Here is a 19,984-nt window from a genome sequence, read left to right as displayed (position 1 = left end):
GCAGTGGACTGCAGGTAAAACAGGCAGTCTGCAAATGGCAGCTTGCCATCATAAAACTGTGTGGTATGAGAAGAATTTCAGCTTGCAGTGAGCTAACTAAACTAACATCTGCAGTGAGAAATACTGCTGTTTGTGCATACACCCAAACTAAATGACAGTGTGTAGCAAGAAAAAGAAAAAAACATTTACAATATATTTTAAATTGGTATTAAAAGTGTTTCTTTCAAACTGACACAGGAACAAACAGCAGAGTAACAAACCCGAATCAACATGCAGTAAAGAAACTGACAATAACACACCATAAGCCAGACACAAAGGGCCATTGTATTCCCGTGTGAAAAAGAAGTGTGCTTAATTGTATTGAATGTGCTATTGTAGTGTACTTCAAACCATAAAAGCATACTTTTAAAAAACTGTACCTGCAGATAATGAAATAAAAGGTCACTTTAGTTCACTTAAAGAGAGGTCATGTTTTTAACACACCTTTATAAAGTGCACTTTTTACTAATTTCAAATGAATAAAATTTTAAGCAGTACACTTATTTTGAAATGTTGACTAGCATACTAAAACACAAATATCAAAATTATATTGATTATAATTTTAACAGTAGTGTGTTATTCAATATTGCATTTAAAGCTATATATTTTAAATGAACTAAATTGCAACTTCATCATTACAAATGTGTAAATAAAAATATATTTAAATGCATGACATACACGTTACAGTAACAATGACATTTAAGTATTTTTTTAGTTTACCATAAATGCTTGTCAGTACACTTAGCAGTAAACCTTTATAACCAAAACAACAGAAGTATGAAATTACATACAAAGACATACTCAAGTCTTACATAACTGTTAGAAAAGCACTTAAATTAACTGCATTTAATATTAATTTAAACTATTATTCATTTTCATTAAATTGTAAAAAACATGTAATTAAGTGTCTGAAAAACACTATTTGATTCACACAAAAGTATATTTTTGTGAAGTACATTAGTATGCTAAAGTGTACTTCTTTTTCAGAAGGGTTCATATGTGTACATGCCAATGTGAAAAAAGTCTCCGAACACTGGAAATATTTTATATGATTATAGTCTGCATGTGTAATTCTGCTTGTGTAAACGAGTCAGTTATACAAAGCCCACTAGGTATCAGTTACCATTTTTCAACTTGCACAAGAGGGTGGTGCAACTATTTGAAGATGAAGACACACTGACTCATTCAGTGCTCAGTTTGTTTATGAGTAAATCTGCATGATTATACACACTTGTGCATTGCTGTCCTATATTCTTTACAAGTAATGCGCCCAGGTAATTTTGTCAAAGGTGTGTCATTTAGTACTCTCAATGCACCCACCCAAAATGCTGTGCATGTCCTTGCCTGTGCATTACCAGAACTGTTCAGAAAACAAGCAGAGGAAGACAGCCAAAGCCAGTGAATTTTGATCCGACCAGGGACACGCCCGCTCAATGGGAATCCCGCTATACAGTGTTTCTAAAGGATTCCTGGAAAGCATATCAGAAAAAAGACACCCAGTCCTGTTGACCAAAGCAATATACAGAGCACTGAATACCTGGCAGAACTTCTCAGTTCTTTAAAACAAACAAAACATGTCCTATATAAAAACTAGGCCAATGCAAACCCAACCACACTTTCTGAACCAGGGCCTGTTGTTGCGCAAAAGAATTTTTATTCTGAGCGCTTCCAGATGTGTTCCCAAAGGATCAGTGAGTCTGTTTTCCAATAGTTTTCTCCATCAACAAAAACGTGTCATACGGAAACCTGGTTTTCCAGAGGTTTTTTCTCTTTTTTTTCCAGAGTGCGGAGCCCATGAAACCTGATCGTCTCCGCCTCGTTAGGTTCAGTCATAAAGCATCAAGTTACAGGAGACATTTTTCCCATAGCAGTCACTGACACGGAAGGTGGGTTTAGTTTTTTTTTTTTTTTTTTTTTTTTTTTTTTCCTGAGTGGGAGGATTCAGGATGCCAGCCAAGATGTGACAGAAGCGATGGGACGCTGAGAGTGTAAAGTAACGAGCACTGCACGACGAGAACAGCAAAGTTTATCTAGAGCCAAGAAAATAAAACAAATCACGTCAAATGGCGACACAGGTATGTGGCTTATGTTATATTATGTAGTTATGATTGCTAGTTTACATTTTATCTGGGTTTCACGCAGTTATGAGTTTTTTGCGTAAACTGCGCTTCTTCGGTTTGTTCAGTCGAAACTTCGCGTTTCTCTGTCCCTCTCGGTAATCTCCCGCACTTGACCGAAACGGTGTCCAGATGCTGTAGTTTGTTGTTGTCAAAGGAACTCGTTTTTTAATTAAAGGTTAAAGTTTTTTATTCTGTTTTCTTTTCTTTTTTTTTGCGAACAATCAATAAACTTCAAGTGCCAATGACGCGGCTTGCCTCGCCTGTTTTCTGTTTGTTTTACAATGACGTGCGTTTGACAGATGTCTTTGACTGCTGTGACGTGTCTCGTTGTTTTTCACGTCTTGTAGCCTGCCACAATCACCGCGTTTTATAGGACATGCCAATTGAAATTCAACTCTCAAAGACTGCGTTCTTTCACAGTCCGCTGCTCTGTTTCTGAACGCAGGAGCGCGTCTTGTGTTAATGGTCCCTAACAAAGAAAAAAAATATGGCCAGTGTCAAGATAATTCAAGCCATATGAGTCGAGAGCTTCGCTGCAATGAAACGTTCGCAATGCAAACGACACAATGGCTGTATGTCTAAACCTAGCTGGCTGCGTCCGTGCCCTAACCACCCCCATCTGGCCTATGATCCCCAAAAATGCCGTCTAAGGAGGCAGCGCACTAGGTTTTGACATACAGCCATTGTGTAGAAATGGAAAGCACGGGGAATCAATCAGAGTCTTCGCGTTGTTGCTCTCTGGAAGAAGCCTCAAGACGAAGATTGCCTGTGTGGACTAAAAGAAAGAGGGGGAAAGTGTGTAGGAAGTTTTTGAATGGTCAAGACTTCAATTGGGGTTACATATAAACACTTTTTTATAATCGTAGCCACATGTTTTTATGCATTTTAACACCATGCAGTAAGTGTATTTTAGGTCAAATTTTTGGAAGCCTAACCTTTTGTCTTAACTAAACAGGGAAAATGGTTTCCATCATAAATGCACAGCTTAAGTAAATAATGCACAGAGGGTGGGCCGTCTTGGCCGGATATGCAGGTATTTCAGGTACCGTACTGGATAATTGTCTTGAGAGCAGATAGGTTTGAATAGACAGTTAACAAAGTCCATTGATAGTGCTCTGATAGTATTGGAGGGAGGAAAGGCACAAACTTTTAGAATTTTTAGAGTAAAATTATCAGCATGGAAACAGGTTCATATAACTGATTTAGTCCTAATGTTCATTGCTTAATCATAAAAGACAAAAAGAAGAGCTGCAAAACACTCCGAATCATTTCTAAATACTGAAATAAGTACGGATCGTCATAGCATTTTTCAGCTTCATGCATTACTTTTTCCAGTTGAATTATTGGCCAGACATTGAGCACAAAAGATAATTGCAAGCTCTCCAAATCAGTGTATTTGTTACTAGACTCTTTAAAGTTTCAATACATGAGTGGTTTTCTAAAGAACTAGAGAATAAAAACTTCTTTGTGAGACTTAAACAGGTTCTCCTATCAGTGTAAATCCATTTTGGTTTTAACTAAAACATGTTTTCTATACTAGTAAAACCCCCCACCTGTATTTTTCTTCTATATAAGTGTCCATCTCTCTGTACTCTTTTAATTCTGCAGTATTCTGAGCTTGAGAAGGCCATTAACACCTTGGTCACAAACTTCCATGGTGCTTCTCCTGATAATCGGCCTACGCTGAAGGTAGATGAGTTCAAGAACCTCCTCTCCTCCCAGCTGCCAACTTTAGTCAAGGTAAAACCCCTGCTATTCATTCCAGCAGATACCAATGACTCAAAACTGTTATTACTCATTTCCTGTGATTGTACGTTGTGTACTTATAGTGTAACAGTCGTTAATAATTTCAATAGGAGAAAATGTGAAAATGCTACAGCGAAACCAGTAAAGTGATTACATTAGGTTAACAATGATATTAGGATATAAAAATGCTTTTGCATTGTTTTAAGGCCTGTGTGTTACTCGTAGTGTTTTGTCTTTGTGTAGGAAACACAGTACACTGTCTTTGTTATTATTGGCTACATGTGCTGGAAAGACCAGTTTTGTTTAATTTTTAAGCCAGCATGCAGGTATTATTATCTGTATGTATAACTTATTTTGGTAGCCAAAATAGGTTTTTATGTCACACACATACAGGTGTAAAATATATATCATCCCCAAATGTCTGTAACGTTGTCCCCATATTTGTTACGGAAAGGTTTTGGCAACCACAACTGCCTTTTTTTTTTTAAACATAATTGAACTTTTTTTCAGCCTGGGGGACTGCTTGGTTTCACAGAGAATGTTTCCCAGAGTTTGTTGCCTTCGAAAGAGGTGTGGACTGATTACACGGATCAGTTTGACCTCAGGTTGAGCCAGCGAAGGACACTGGGTGTGGCTCTATTGAGAGAGCAAAATGGTGGCTGCCGTTGATCTGAAAGATAAATAATTTCTCCGGCAGTCAAACTGACGCTGCTCTTCAGTTACAGTCAGTATCAGATCATGTTTTGGCAGGCCTTCTACAGCTTAAGGGAGAGCCTCTGACATAGTAGATTTCGTGTTTCTTTTAGCTGAATGGAGATCTAATGCTCTGAGGTATATGGTACTGTAACATTTGAACAATACTTCAGTGCTGATATAATTCTGCTCATAGTTCGTGTTGTGACGTGTTTGTAACAGAAGAGTGAAAAACGGTACAGACTGTAGTGATTTAGAGAAAAAGTATCTTAGCACAGAATTAATATACATTTTGTATATGATTATGTAAGTGTTGCGAAGTTTAATAATTTGATTATATTTGAAAGATTCCAGCTGAATGTTTGAATATGTTAGCATTTGTTGTACTCTTTGTATTTGAATTTGCAGAGTAACTGTTAAAGCTGTAGAAAATCTTTCCGAAAACTAAAAAGAATCCTAAGAATATTTATTATGAAGCCATAAAGACAAACCACAAGAGGGCGACAAAACGCCAGTTTTCAAAAAAAAAAAAAAAAAAAAAAAAAAAAAGCTTGTTTAAAATGGGTTACATTTTGACAGAATACATGAACCCCAGTGAGTTTCTCTCTCTTTCTGTCTCTTTCTCTAGTCGGATAATTTTGGAGAAGTGCTGAAGCAAATGGGTGTGAAAGATGGGGAAGGCATCAGCTTCAAGCACTTTTGGAGCCTGATCCAGAATTTGGCCACAACCCAGCATGGTCTGCTGAGCCAAGAGAAGCTGTCCAAATGCACCTGCCTTTTACTATGAGCCATGGGCTTCAACTGCATCTGCCACTAAGATCTGGTCTCTCTGCGTCTCTGCATTTATCCAGAACCACTCATCTTCAAACAAAATAATAACTTTCCTTCCTAAGCAATCCAATAAATAAACACAATTTGTACATCAAGATTTTTTTTAATAATGTGTCAAGCAGTACAGCCATCATCTCTCCTCATATCAAGTATCAGGTTAATCTTAACATACAGACCAGTTAACTACTTCATATTCCATAGCTGAACTGGAGTCCAATTCATTTTTCACTTGCAACTGGATTTACAGCTTCCCATAAGTGCATTTAACAAGTGTTTCTCAGTAAAATAAATAAATAAAATCTTTCTGTTTTTTTTTCTTTCTTTTTTTGTGATAACACTACATTTAAACATACTGCCATAATAGTCTAAAGTATGTGTATTTCAAGACATAGATATGTACTGAGTGGTTTATGCAAACAAAAACAATAACAACAATTTTTATTTATATTTTGTAATACTGTTTTTCTATGGCCAAAAATCAATAACACCCTGAATTATTGTCTAATAAAATTCATATCAAAAAGTGTCGCTTGTTGATTTTTTGTTATTTTTTATTTTTTATTCAAAATTAATAATTCTCATTTTTAAAATAACCTTATTTAGAATCAAATGTAATTTTATTTAGAATCAGCTGTCATTGTGCAACAGAAATGTTACTAAATCTGCCAGTGTAAAGAGTGACAAAAAAATTATAAAACTCGGTAGCAACAGAAAATATATCTTAATTATTATATCTGTTACTATAGTGTATTAGTCTTAGGTCTTAGAACTGTGCTGAATAAGATTATTTTTTATTTTATTTTTTACAGTGTAGGTTTTCATGAGAATTTTGCCTACAAAGATCTGGTAACCACACAGACAATATACACCAGTTGTGAATGCATTTCCTATCCATTTGCGTTCTCCCTTTATGCTGTGAAGGCAGTTCCACACTTGTCCATATAGACCTGAAAATCAATTGAATTGGAAGTCTTTTTTGCAACTCTTGCAAACGCTAATTTGCATTTAGACGTTCAGCTAAGAAAGTCACAGGTTAATAGACCAATGCTTTCTACTGTGTTGCCACAACAAATTTTCACAGTCGGTGTAGGCGCTCACCACAATGTTCAGTCAAAACAACCCTACAGAATTAGAACTTTTGTGTGAACTGTTTACTTTGTTGAATTAACACCTATGCATGCATTTATTTTTTTTTCATAATTTTCTCATCCCTTAAAATACAATGAAAATGAACCTGATATGCTCTTAAAAAAGATGATCTTAAATTTAAAGCAGTGCATTTTTAAGGTAAACACCCTACAACTGATATACTTGTTTATTGCCCAACAACTATTTTTCTGACTGAACAATAACCATTGATTTTGGTCGAATATAAGAGTAATTATTGCCAGTTTCAAGCGCAATACATGCTTTCATTCATAATCTTTGACCTTTAAAATGGGGGAAGCTCTACATCCCGATTATGCTCCAGAAAGATCATCATCTGCTGTTGAATAAGATAAAAAAAAAAGACATAATTTTGAGGGTACTGCCCTGATTACAAGCTGTTGTACCTCTAAAGGTACAATTTTTGAAAAACTTTGCCATATGTTCTTGGAAAAATTTGAGGCTGAGTTCCTGTTTTGTTTTTTTAGCTCAAGCAACATGATCCCAATCCCATGAAATGCATAAACCAGTTTGAATCTGTTATGCATTCCCCTGGAATTAAGCCCAATGGGTGAACTATCCCTTTAAGAAACAAATGCTGATGATGATTGTGTTAACACAAATGTGAGGCTTTTCACAACTAGTATGAATATCACAACTTGAAACAGCTGAGAACGTTTATTAACACCAGAGTTTAAAATGTCACAGGTTGAGTGTGATAAGACTTTGAAGACTATATTACTATTTTTGTACATGAAATGTACCACTGATGGTGAGTCATAGAGTCAAAGAGCTTGCAAAACATGAGGCTAAAAAAAACTGTAAAAAACAAGGAAAAAAAAAGAAAACCGGAGCAGTTTTGATGACTACTTTAAATTGAACTATTCATATATGTTGGTATTTATTGATATGTTGTATATATTTTAGGGCTGTCAAATGATTAATCACGATTAATCACATCCAAAATAAAAGTTTTGTTTACATAATATATGTATGTGTACAGGGTATATTTATTATGTATATATAAATACACACACATAAATTATATATTTAGAAAATATTTACATGTATATACATTTATATATTTTATATTCTTATATTTTATATTATATATAAATATATTTAATATATAAAACATAACATATTCTCCTTAAATATATACATGCATGTGTGTGTATTTATATATACATAATAAATATACACAGTATACACACATATATTATGTAAACAAAACTTTTATTTTGGATGTGATTAATCGTGATTAATCATTTGACAGCCCTAATATATTTATCACTTGTCCTGACCACCAGCTATTAAGCAGCAGACCAAACAAAGACGTTTAGGTATTAAAATGCCTAAAAATATAATATACTGTATAACTTCAAAATGGAGGCCAAAAAGTATAAAGTTGCTGGTTTAATGCTGCCCAGGAAGTATGTGGGCTGAGCCCATGCTTAAGTAACATGGTGAGAATGCCGACAACAATGATGAGTCTAAAACACATCCAGCTTCGGTTAGCATTAACATATTTACACTTGTATTATTGTTAGTTGTATTACATATGTTCAATATGAGACTGTATTATGGTTAATGTGAAATATATTCTCTGTCCATGTAAATGAACTGACCAATTAAGACGAGTTCACACCAAGAAAAATAACTTTAAATATACATGCAAACAGCAAGTAAGGGGCCAAGCACAACAAAGGCAAACTGAGGAGATAAGCAAGCATGACAGGGATCTGGCCCCTCATACTCATACAGTCTTTAGAAGTGTGAAGAAGTCTTCAGTCTCTGTCAACTGACTGAACTTCAAATTTGACTCCTAGTCTTCATTTAGCATACTGGTCTCACTATGGGGTTTAACTGCTTAAGGCACTAGGGGAGGAGAGATCAAGGGAAGATCAAGGAGCTATTACTAGGCACTGCTAAGTGGTTTTGAAATTATTTAGTCAAATTAATTCTGTTGATGCCGAGTCTCTGCAGAAATGATAATTAAGGCGATAGAAGGCCTTCATTTTGGACTGGGCTGACCCATTTGAGGTTTTATCAAAAGTAAGTCAGAGAAGTTAAGGACCTCATTCTTTTTCATCTTACAACTCTGAGCATGGGTGACCACAGAGGCATGAAACACTTAAGGGGAATTCTCAACCACATCACCAACAATGATATTATCTTTCACCAAAGTAAAAGAAGAAAAAAAGGACATTTAAGCCACAATCACACAGCAACAGAATACAGTTGTCAGTCCTTAATACGGTTATGTTCACACAGAATAGGGTTATTGATGAGAGTAACAATTGCATTCTATACAAACTCACAAACTCACACTTGTAATTTTTCAGGGCTCACATGTGGATGAAGTACCTGAAAGACAAGCTTAAGTAAAAGTACAGATATCTCACCAGAAAATGACTTTGGTAAAGGTGAAGTCACTGTATAGGATATTACTTGAGTAAAAGTTTTAAAGTATGTGATATTTACTGTACTTAAGTTTGAAAAGTATTTTTTTTTAAATATAACACTGAATTCTCACTATTGGGGTTTAACTGCTTAAGGCACTAGGGGAGGAGAGATCAAGGGAAGATCAAGGAGCTATTACTAGGCACTGCTAAGTGGTTTTGAAATTATTCAGTCAAATTAATTCTGTTGATGCCGAGTCTCTGCAGAAATGATAATTAAGGCGATAGAAGGCCTTCATTTTGGACTGGGCTGACCCATTTGAGGTTTTATCAAAAGTAAGTCAGAGAAGTTAAAGGACCTCATTCTTTTTCATCTTACAACTCTGAGCATGGGTGACCACAGAGGCATGAAACACTTAAGGGGAATTCTCAACCACATCACCAACAATGATATTATCTTTCACCAAAGTAAAAGAAGAAAAAAAAGGACATTTAAGCCACAATCACACAGCAACAGAATACAGTTGTCAGTCCTTAATACGGTTATGTTCACACAGAATAGGGTTATTGATGAGAGTAACAATTGCATTCTATACAAACTCACAAACTCACACCTGTAATTTTTCAGGGCTCACATGTGGATGAAGTACCTGAAAGACAAACTTAAGTAAAAGTACAGATATCTCACCAGAAAATGACTTTGGTAAAGGTGAAGTCACTGTATAGGATATTACTTGAGTAAAAGTTTTAAAGTATGTGATATTTACTGTACTTAAGTATGAAAAGTATTTTTTTTAAATATAACACGTATTGAAAGTCAAAGTACAAGTAAGTGCAAAATGGAAAGGGAGCAAATAGATAAAAAAAAGTTTATATATATTTTCAGCAGCAAGATTGTGTTCAGTTTTAACTCTTCTTTCATTTCGTATCTTTGGGTAAGCATAAAAAGCTTACCCATAAGAAGCTTACTTAGTCTCTTTTATTCCAGCATAAGAGAACATTCCTGGAATTTGCATCTGAAGTGGCATTTAGATGTATTAACACAGTTTAATGTAGCTCAGAGGGGACCTGCAGTTACAAATGCATAAATAATGCCTTGTTTTAAATATAAAATGTTAAAGACGGATATTTGAAATGATTTAAAACATTAAAAAATAGTTGAAATGTTAAATTAAAATTGCTAGTAGGTAGCAGCTAGTGACTAGTAATTAGTGAGTCATTGAGATTCAACCGATTCATTCAAATGGCTGATTCACTCAGGAACAAAGCATTTGACTGTGTTTAAGGGGTGGTTGACCTTTTTTTCTAGGCTTCATTGGGTTTATGGGGTGTAGTCTAACATTTGTTAATGCTTCATTTTTAAAAAACACATTGTTTTTCACATAATTTACCTTTATTCTTCACTTCTCTGTCCCTTCTCCTATGAACGCTCTGATGATTTCCTGGTTTTATGAATTGAGACCCAGACATTATTAGTGAAGAGGATCGCACAGAACCTGTGCAAGCACAGCTCTTAAAGGACGTTTCAGAATGGTATGTTTGTTGTTGTCTCATACCTTTAGATACACTGTTATTTGTAAATGCTATTGCTTATGTTAGCTTTTAATATACGTTTTTATCCTGATTAAAGCTGTAATACAGCAGAATACATGATTGCACTGTAGCATTTTTGTAAATTAATTGTTTACTTTGTAACAATAAGAAGTGTTTGCCAGCAAGTATTGCTCGCTACCATTGCAACCACATGCACATCCATGTTTAACACTTCTCGTAGCTACGTGACAAATATCTGTCTGTCTATACAACTGGAACACAGTTTTTTGATAGAGCTGTGATGAGCTGATGAGCTGAATGAGAGAGAGAGAGAGATGCAGAGCAGAGTTTGCGCAGAGGGGACATGAGGAACAGGATTAAGAACTGCTGCTTTAGAACATTGATTTTAAAACTTGTGAATCCATTGGAATCGTAAGACAGAATTGCAATTCATATATGAATAGATTTTTTTTTTGTGCACCCCTAGTTTTGAAGGCATGGCAACAACACTTCCTTATCTCTAAATCAGCGCATCATGGCTTCACTCCCTTTGTTGCATGTTTCCAGGGGCCGGGTTTATGTAAATTTCATGGTTTGTGATTTCACCAACCCGGGAAGTAGCTCGTTGTAGTCCCTACGAGCCGTTTTTGTAGGCAGTCATTTATAAAACTAACCTAGAAATGAGCACAGATCCGTGGGCACAAATCAACTTACGACAGAGTTCATGTCTGATTCATGAAACATTCGTATGCCACCAATCTCATCGTATGAATGATCACATGTTGATACATGTAGGAGCAGAGAACAAACATAATTTGAATATCATGCCCCTAGAGTTTACGACACAAAGAAATAAAACACGGCCAAAAAGAGAAAGTAATCTCATGAAATTGATCTTGCTCCAAAAACACCTGTTAACAATTAGGCTACATTAATTAATGTAATTTATATGTATATTAAAGTACTGGTAAATATAAAGATTATAGCCTATTTTTTCCCCTCACTCTACAACAAATATTTTTAAATGAATATGAACAGAACAACAATGAAAAATAAGTAGTTATAAAATTATATGTTAAACTATAAAATAAAATACAAATGAGGTTATAGGTGGCATTCATTATAAACAGCATACAGATGTCAAGCACAACTGAAATGGCATTGGGCTCAAGGGCCTGTCTCATTCCACAAGAATCCAAATGTTTCCATTTTTGCCATATTTGTAACATTTGGTTGCTATCTATTATTCATTATGTAGCCTAAACAATGCTTTATACTACACTCATGTTCTAATTGTCATGAACTCTAGCTGGAGTGGCCGTGAGCTTCGCTAGAAGGCACTCCATTCCAGACTCTTGCCACTTCACCCCGGAATCCATTTCCCATAATCCTTTGCCCGGACTTGTGAATTCTCTGCGTATCCTGTTACAGCTAAGAAGGCCGTTTCTGAACTCTTTGACTGTCCAGGCATGGTCAAAAGCCATTGGGATCTTCGGTCCCATCTGCTCCACTCTGGTGGTCACCTGCTCCACCGTGGGTATCTTCAGACACGTCTGCTCTGCCCTGGCAGTCTTCTGCTCTGTCCTGGTGGGCTCCAGCTCTACTCTGGTGGTCTTCTGCTACATCCTGGTGGTCTTCAGCTCCACCTGCTCTGCTGTGGGGGTCCTTAGCTCTGCTCCAGTGGTCTTCTGCTCCACCCTGTTGGTCTTCGGCTCTGCCTGCTCTGCCGTGGTGGTCCTTAGCTCTGCTCTGGTGGTCTTCTGCTCCACTCTGGTGTTCTTCAGCTACATCTGCTCTGCCCTGGCTCCCTATTATGTTTGGAGCATCTGGAAGCTGCTCCTTGGTGGGGGGCTCTGTCAAGATCTCTAGCTGGAGTGCATGTGAGCTTCACAAGAGGGCACTCCATTCCAGACTCTTGCCACTTCACTCCAGACTCCATTTTTTGCCGCCTTTGTGGAGTGGATACTGACATGAAATGGATCTCCGTTCACCATCTGTATCGAGGATGATCTCACCAGTTTCACTCTGGACACAGAGCCCAGCCCACCATCACCCCGCTGCGCAGAGCCGAAGCCTGAGCCCAACTCAGACAGAAGGCCTATGCCCACCATCTGCCAGCCATCGCTTACAGGAGTGACAGAGCTGAGGATTGCCCCGGAGCCAGAGCCTTACGTGATGTCTAACCAGGTGTGAGAGCCGGCAACTGAGCCTGCGCCAGTGCACTATGCAAGGGAACGTGAGGGCTTAGAGAGAAGCCCCGCCCACTGCACCACCGCTGAGTGTCAGCATCCCCTGGACTCTGGGGACCTTATAAACTTGGAGTCAGATATATATGCGGACATGCCCATTCTCCACCCACCTTCTTCAAACTTACCAGTCTGCCCTGAACTATCTGTCAGCCCTGTTGTTCCCCTGTCTGCCAGTATTGTTCCTCGATGCTATGTGTGTATTCCTGCCTGCCCTGTGTTACCCCCTGTTTGGATGTTTATTAAAGACTGTTATCCTGAATCTCCTTCATCTCCATGTTGCTCGACTCCACACAGGAGGCACCATGACAGATATAAAGAAAATAAATTAAAAGCATTAAGAGTGTCATGAAAGCGAGTGTATAGCCTATACTTGTTGCACAGTTTTTTTTTCCTTTTGTTTATATGTTAATTATATTATAGCTTCTTATATATTTTGTGTGGTCCTATTTATTTATTCCTTTTATAGACTTAATTTCTGTTTTTCTCCATTCATAGAAACGCTGCAGGTGCATGATGCAACAATGTGTGAATCCTCATGGCCACTGCTCACATCCATATTGATAAATTCCAAGTTTTGCATTGAAACGACCGTACGCCCAATTTTCTGTCATACGTTCGTTTTGTAAATGAGGCCCAATATCTCCATTTGCATTGAACTTTCAGCGACGCAACTCAAGTTTGTTTAAACAGCAACATTACACACTAACTAAAGTTAAAAAAGCGAAATCACTGTCCAACCACCCCTTTAATGAGTGAATCATTTATTTAACTAGTTGGTTCAAAAACTGATTTATTTCCATCCTGTGTTTTGCTCAAAGACTGTGATCTGTGCTGTAATCTTTCTTTGGAACTATTTTTGTTGGCACTCGAGTCGCATTTTTAAAGACTTCAGACTTGACTCAGACTCGACCTGTAATGACTCCAGACTTGACTTGACTCTACTCGAGGAAAAGGACTCATGAAAATTTTAAAAGCAACTCAAATCTTTTATCCTTAAATACTTGTATAACTGATATACAAAAGGCAGACCATATCCACACCCTGGCACAGAGGATGGACGGATGGATGGACAGGCAGATAGATAGATAACTGGGGATCAGGAGCCCTCCCTGGGCTTAACTGGGGATCAGGAGCCCTCCCTGGGCTTAACGGGGAAGCAGGAGCCCTACATGGGCTTAACTCGGGATCGGGAGCCCTCTGTAGGCTATACTCGGGAACAGGAGCCCTTCCTGGGCTGAAATGGGGATCAGGTGCCTTCCGTGGGTTATACTTGGGAACAGGAGCCCCTCCTGGGCTGAACTGGGGATCGGGAGCCCTTCCTGGGCTGAACTGGGGATCGGAAGCCCTCCATGGGATATTATTAGGAACAGGAGCCCCTCCTGGGCTGAACTGGGGATCGAGGCACTTCCTGGGCTTAACGGGGAAACAGAAGCCCTCCCTGGGCTTAACTCGGGATTGGGGATACGCTTGTCAAACCCCATCTTGTCTCAATTGCAGCCTGACAACACAGAGCATATTGTTGCTTTCACTTCTCATCCCCTCTCAACTGCGGAGAGAAAATATTCAATAGTTGAGAAAGAACCACTTGCTTGTGTGTGGGCTGTAGAGTGATGGAGAACTTATCTGTGGGGTCGTCGATTCATTGTGAGAATGGATCATCACAAAGCCCTAACTACATTACTGCAGACAAAAGGTATGAACAGGGCTGGTATGAGGATCACGTGCTGGACGGCCAGACTGCTTTCGTTCCAGTATGGTGCCATCTACAGGCCTGGAAAAAGGAATGTTGCAGCCGATTCGCTTTCGCTCAGTCCCCTTCCTTGCTCTGATGAGGTCGTAGCAGAACCTGAATTAATAGGTGAGATTTTACCCCTTGCTTTGAGTTGAGGAATTCAAAAATGCTTGTGAATCTTGTCCAGAACTTAAACAATTTTGCACGCAAATTCAGCAAGGGTGGCCAAGATCAAAGCATGCTGCATCCCCACTCATGTCATTGTACCACTCTATATGTCATGAACTTTCAGTTGACTCACCTGTTGTGTTTGAGGGCTCTCGATTGGTGGTGCCAGGTTCACTGAGAGAACGTATTGTTCATCTCGCACATGACACACACCCCAGACTTGTGCAGACTAAACAAAGATCGAGGGAACTTTATTGGTGGCCGTGCATGGACGCATTGGTACATCCAATTATTGCATCCTGTACCACCTGTCAGTCTGACAAAACTGCCGGTATACATCCCGCTCTACTCCAACTGACTGATAATGGCCCATAGTTTGTTTCATCTGTCTTTACTGATTTCCTGAAGGAATGTGGAATCAATCACATTTGCTCCAGTGTCTATGATCTGCAGACTAATGGCTGTGTGGAACATTTCAACAGGGTCCTGAAAAATAGTATCCAGTTAGCAGAATTGCATGAGAAACCATAGAAGTCAGAAGTCACTAGGATGTTAAACACTTACAGAGTGACTCCGCATGCCACTACCAATGCAACTCCTTTTCAGCTAATGAGAGGTCGATCAATGCATACTGAACTGAATATATTGCCAGTCCACAATAAGGACGACTACAGCAATGTCAGAGAAAGGCAAGTTGAAACGGCAAGTTGGCCCGAGTACATACATTCTTACTGATGGGAAAGCGTGGAACACAGGAAGTTTAGCTGTCTGCCCAGAAAACAGACAAACGCCTATTAATGTTCCTCAGAAGGAGCCGAATGTAGAGAGTGATAGTCCTAGAAGACTGAGACAGAAGAAGAGTCCTGGGTGGCTTAAGGATTTTGTAATCACTTAAACAAAGGGTTAGGGACTGTTTTGGGAACTGAAATTCCTATATTGAAAATAGTCCATTCGTCTGATTGAGTTTGGGGTGTTCACTGGGTAGGTTAATAATGTGTTACTGATATTGAGATATGTTGTTATTTCGGGTTTAACCTATTGTTAATTCGTTATTTTGAATATGGGTTTTGTTGGAATAGTGGAAGTTTTGATTTGATTCCAAAAATAATGGGTAAATGCTTTTCAGAAAAGGGGAAATATGTTGTTCACATAATAGTTCTGACTATACTGATTGTATCCAGTAGTGGGAACTCTAATGAAATAGAGTTGAGAAGAGAGAAGAAGATACAGTAGTTCACCATGCGGTCTCTGTGCGTTCTTTGCTAGCTGATGTTAAAAACATAACAGTTCAATCTTTTGTTACATCTTTCAAAAATAAATAAGCAAATAAGTAAATAAAAAAAAAACAACTGTTAACTCGAACAATACAAAATAATTCTGTTGTCATTTATGTAATCTTCGCTAACTGTGCATTAAATTATTTAGGCCTTATGTATGCATCGTTAAATATTCTCGTCATGATGCAGATTAATAAAACTTGCACAGCAGCATTGACAAGTGCCATGCTCGTGAATATTTCTGTATGTGAGAGCGATCTTCGATCTTTGTGTCTCTGCGAGTGATGTGTGTGCATGTGCGTGTGTCAGTGAAAGCAGCGAAACACTATATTAGCAATTCAAAGTTAGTAGCAAAGAAACATTTTAATACTATCTTATATGAGGAAAAAAGCAAGTTGAATTAAAGGGGTCATATGACGTTTGATAAAAAGAAAATTATGTTGTGTATTTGGTTTAATGCAATGTGTTTATGCGGTTTAAGGTTTATAGCTGATTGGCCAGCTATCCAGTGTGTTGTGATTGGCCGAATGCCTCAAGCGTGTGTTGTCTGTCTCCCGGCGCGACGAGACAAAACCAATAAAACACATTACAAACGAGGCATTTGTTGCATCCACTGGGGACATTAATTACTGATTATAATGACTTATACTGTCTTTTTACACATTGTGTTGCGTATCGCACTGCGTAAACATAAAACCATGTCTGCATTTGTGATCGGAGAAAAGACAAACAACAAGCGCTACTCTACACTGCTCAAAACTCGCGTTTGAATCATCATTGGCAAATTCTTTAAATATAAAAACATACTTACAGGCTGTGAGTCAGAAGCGCCAGACTGTCCTTGAAAAGTTGGAATTGCCCCACTTTATAGAAACAGCCTTTGTGCACAGACACATTGTAGGCTATGCATTGTAGAAACAATCCTCCATAAAATGTGCTGCACACATCTGAATATTTGGGTTGAACTGTTCTGGAACAGTGTTGTAAATATAACTTAACCACTTATTTCTAGTTGTGTCCTCTTTTGGAAGGCCAAACAAAGTAGTTTCACTTTCACAACAAAACACAGCATCTCCATGACATGGCTGTGGTGGAAACAATACTACAGCGAGAATCAAAGTTATGCCTTATTTCTCTGCATGAACATTTGGGCGGTGTTATGCAAATCGTCCCACACAGTGACGTAGATATGTGGGGGTGTGTTTAAATGAGGCGTTTTAGGAGGGCGTGGATGAGTCTTAACTTTTATAAAGAATATCTCTTGTATTCTTTTGCAACTTTAGGGATCTTATCTATGCATGAACAGCTTGTAACACTCTAAAGAGAAAGGAAAATTGTAAATCGCATCATATGACCCCTTTAACTTTATACATAACATTCCCTTTTAATTTTAAAATTGAATGAAATCCGTTTTTAAAGTACTGCAAATGTCTTGACTGCTGACATGATCAGGGATTATCAGCCCTCGCCCTCTTCCCTGTTTTCCAGTAGCCCAGACTCAAGCATTTCACTGATCCACAGAAAACTGGAGTCTGGGTTCTTATAAAGTTGTGGTATGAACAAGAAAGGGTCTGAGATCACTTAAGTGCTGAAGAAGACCAAAAAAAGGGCACTTTTATTATTTCATTACATTGCATCACTGCTCACAACCACATTCTCGGAAAACCCGTGCTGTGTGAATGGCATTGGACTGGACAACTAAGTTGCCTGTCACATCATACAATGTGAGAGAGCTGCTCATGCTCAAATGTATGCAGAGATATGAGCTGTGTGTCATCTGTAGGTTTAACTCCAGTATCTGTTCTCCAGATATAAAGCTGCTGTGGGTTACTGAAGATTTGGCAGATGAAGTTGCGGTTTGATATAACTGTAAGTAATTATAAGTAAATGCGGTTGTCAATCCCAAAAACTGACAGTGTGAACGTAGCCATACAGAGTTCAGTGCCACTCACTCATTTCAAAGACCTGCCCAAAACACTACAGTAAGTTTTCATGAAATAAACCTGCTCCTGAGCAGGTTTGAGCTAAAGGACCTGTTGCTATTAGCATCCTTGTTGATCCTGGAACAACATTCCAATCAACCAATCAGAATTGAGGGATAACTTTTCAGGAAATATCTGTTTAAGGCTTATGATCAGGGTTAGGTGCTTCTACACCCTTGTTAATCAGCTATCATTTCACACTGATTTTAGGAGTAAATTATGGGTAGGGTAGGTTTAGGGGTAGGGATTGGGTTAAGTCTATATTTTTGGACAGTAATGTTGATCCAGGATCAACAAAAGATGTTCTCAGGCTCCTATATTTACGTTCAGTTATTTCACTTTAAGGGCAATGAAAACAACCTATTTATTGCCATTAAAGTGAAATTACTGAACCTAAACATATGAGCCTGATGAAAATGCTCATTTTAGAAGAAAATTTCAAACAGCACTTAGAGGCTTTTGCATCTGAACTCTTCAACTGTAAATTGCTCCCTCTTTGATCTCACTGAATATTCTTTACAGATATCGTGTAGCTGCAAAGCCTCCTCTTCATGCAGAGTTTCTTGAAGCAATCAAATCAATCCCTGCATCCTACGATCCAGACGCCTACTGCAACCTGATCACCACATATGGCACTCACTATATCACAAGTGTCAAGTTAGGAGGGCAAAGGAAAGCCATAACAGCCATCAAAACCTGTCAGGCAACAATGAGTGGACCTACAGACATTAAAGTGAAGGACTGTTTGGATGTGAAAGCCTCTGTTTCATACAGTGTAGCAACTGTGAAGGCAGAAACACACTTTTATTAAGAAAGAAAAAGATGGGCACAAAACAAAAGTTTAGCAACATGTTCAATGAGCATCAAACAGATATTATCAGAGGAAAAATAAATGGAGAATATCTGCTTTTTTTCTGGTTCACCACACCCAAGCTTTCTGCTCAACATTCAAATACTTAGCCAGGGTTTGCTGTAGCAATTTGAAGTGCACTTTCAGAAAGCATCTAAAATCAACATCTTAGATACGTGAACATTCTTTTACTCCATCTCACTGTGCATATAGTTTGGTCTGCTTATTCATTCCACAATCAACAATTATAACAAGTTAAACTGAACCTCATGTTTAACAGTCTTGCATTCAATGCAGGAGTAAATTACTAAGCATATAAACAGCAGCAATTATGGAACTTTGTTTATGCAGCAGCAAGCTATCTATTGTATGTACTGTAATTACTGTGAGGATACATTGACTAAGCTACTCATATGAGTGTTCACTTTTGTATACTCAATCAACCTCTCATGGCATTTTGGAGTAACAGCAGTACATATGTCATAACAGTAGATTATCTTTTTTTTTTTTTTTAGGGTGCGCAGCAGCAACAGACAAGATGTCTGTGGATGTATTGGCAGTAGCAAGTCTCTTTACTTGCTCTGCAGCAGCAGCACTAATAATAATCAAAAGCAGCAACAGTAATAAAAAAATACAAAATTCTGTCATGAAACTCTAGAAGCGGTGTGGGCAGATAGGTCCTTACCTTTATGTGGCAGTATGCTATTATTTTAGATTAAGTCTGACTACGCCACCCGGAAATAGTCCGGGAGCACACAAATTGTCCAGGTACACAAACCACACAGATACGTAGTGGCTGAGTCAGGTAACAGACAGCAATGATAATACAAAACAGTTTATTAAGAAAAACACCATTTAATAAAATACAACACAATCAGTAATAATAAATCGTAAAAAAAAATCATATAAGTCACACATCACACACACACCTACCACTTCAGAACCTGGGGAATTTGTCCTGACTATCAGATCAACAAAGCAACCACTCGTGCTCTCTCACAACACTCCACCTGTTGTGAACACTGCAAACTATCAATCAAACCACCACCACACCCAGAAGGCTTCAGGAACCACGGGTACCCCAGATTCCAATTTAGATGTATCCTGGCAGGCTGTACACCGACCCGTGGTTTGATCAACTTGGACGTCATCTTACACCGGATTGAGACCGTCACACTGTCGAGTTAGAATTCACATACCAGTTCACAAAACTGTA

General features: G+C 38.2%; 1 protein-coding gene across 1 annotated transcript; it reads left to right on the top strand.

The window, feature by feature from the left end:
• Nucleotides 1–1,959: 1,959 nt before the first annotated feature.
• On the top strand, nt 1,960–5,952 carry s100v2 (S100 calcium binding protein V2). The gene is made up of 3 exons (XM_042745879.1): nt 1,960–2,114; nt 3,768–3,899; nt 5,227–5,952. The coding sequence occupies exons 1-3, from the start codon at nt 2,103–2,105 to the stop codon at nt 5,383–5,385; spliced, it is 303 nt and encodes a 100-aa protein (XP_042601813.1). The 5' UTR covers nt 1,960–2,102; the 3' UTR covers nt 5,386–5,952.
• Nucleotides 5,953–19,984: the final 14,032 nt, after the last annotated feature.

Source organism: Cyprinus carpio, chromosome B19 (assembly GCF_018340385.1).
Source record: "Cyprinus carpio isolate SPL01 chromosome B19, ASM1834038v1, whole genome shotgun sequence".
Classification (NCBI taxonomy): Eukaryota; Metazoa; Chordata; class Actinopteri; order Cypriniformes; family Cyprinidae; genus Cyprinus; species Cyprinus carpio.
The sequence above is the reverse complement of the archived record's forward strand: the minus strand, read 5'-3'. Positions and strand labels throughout refer to the sequence as shown.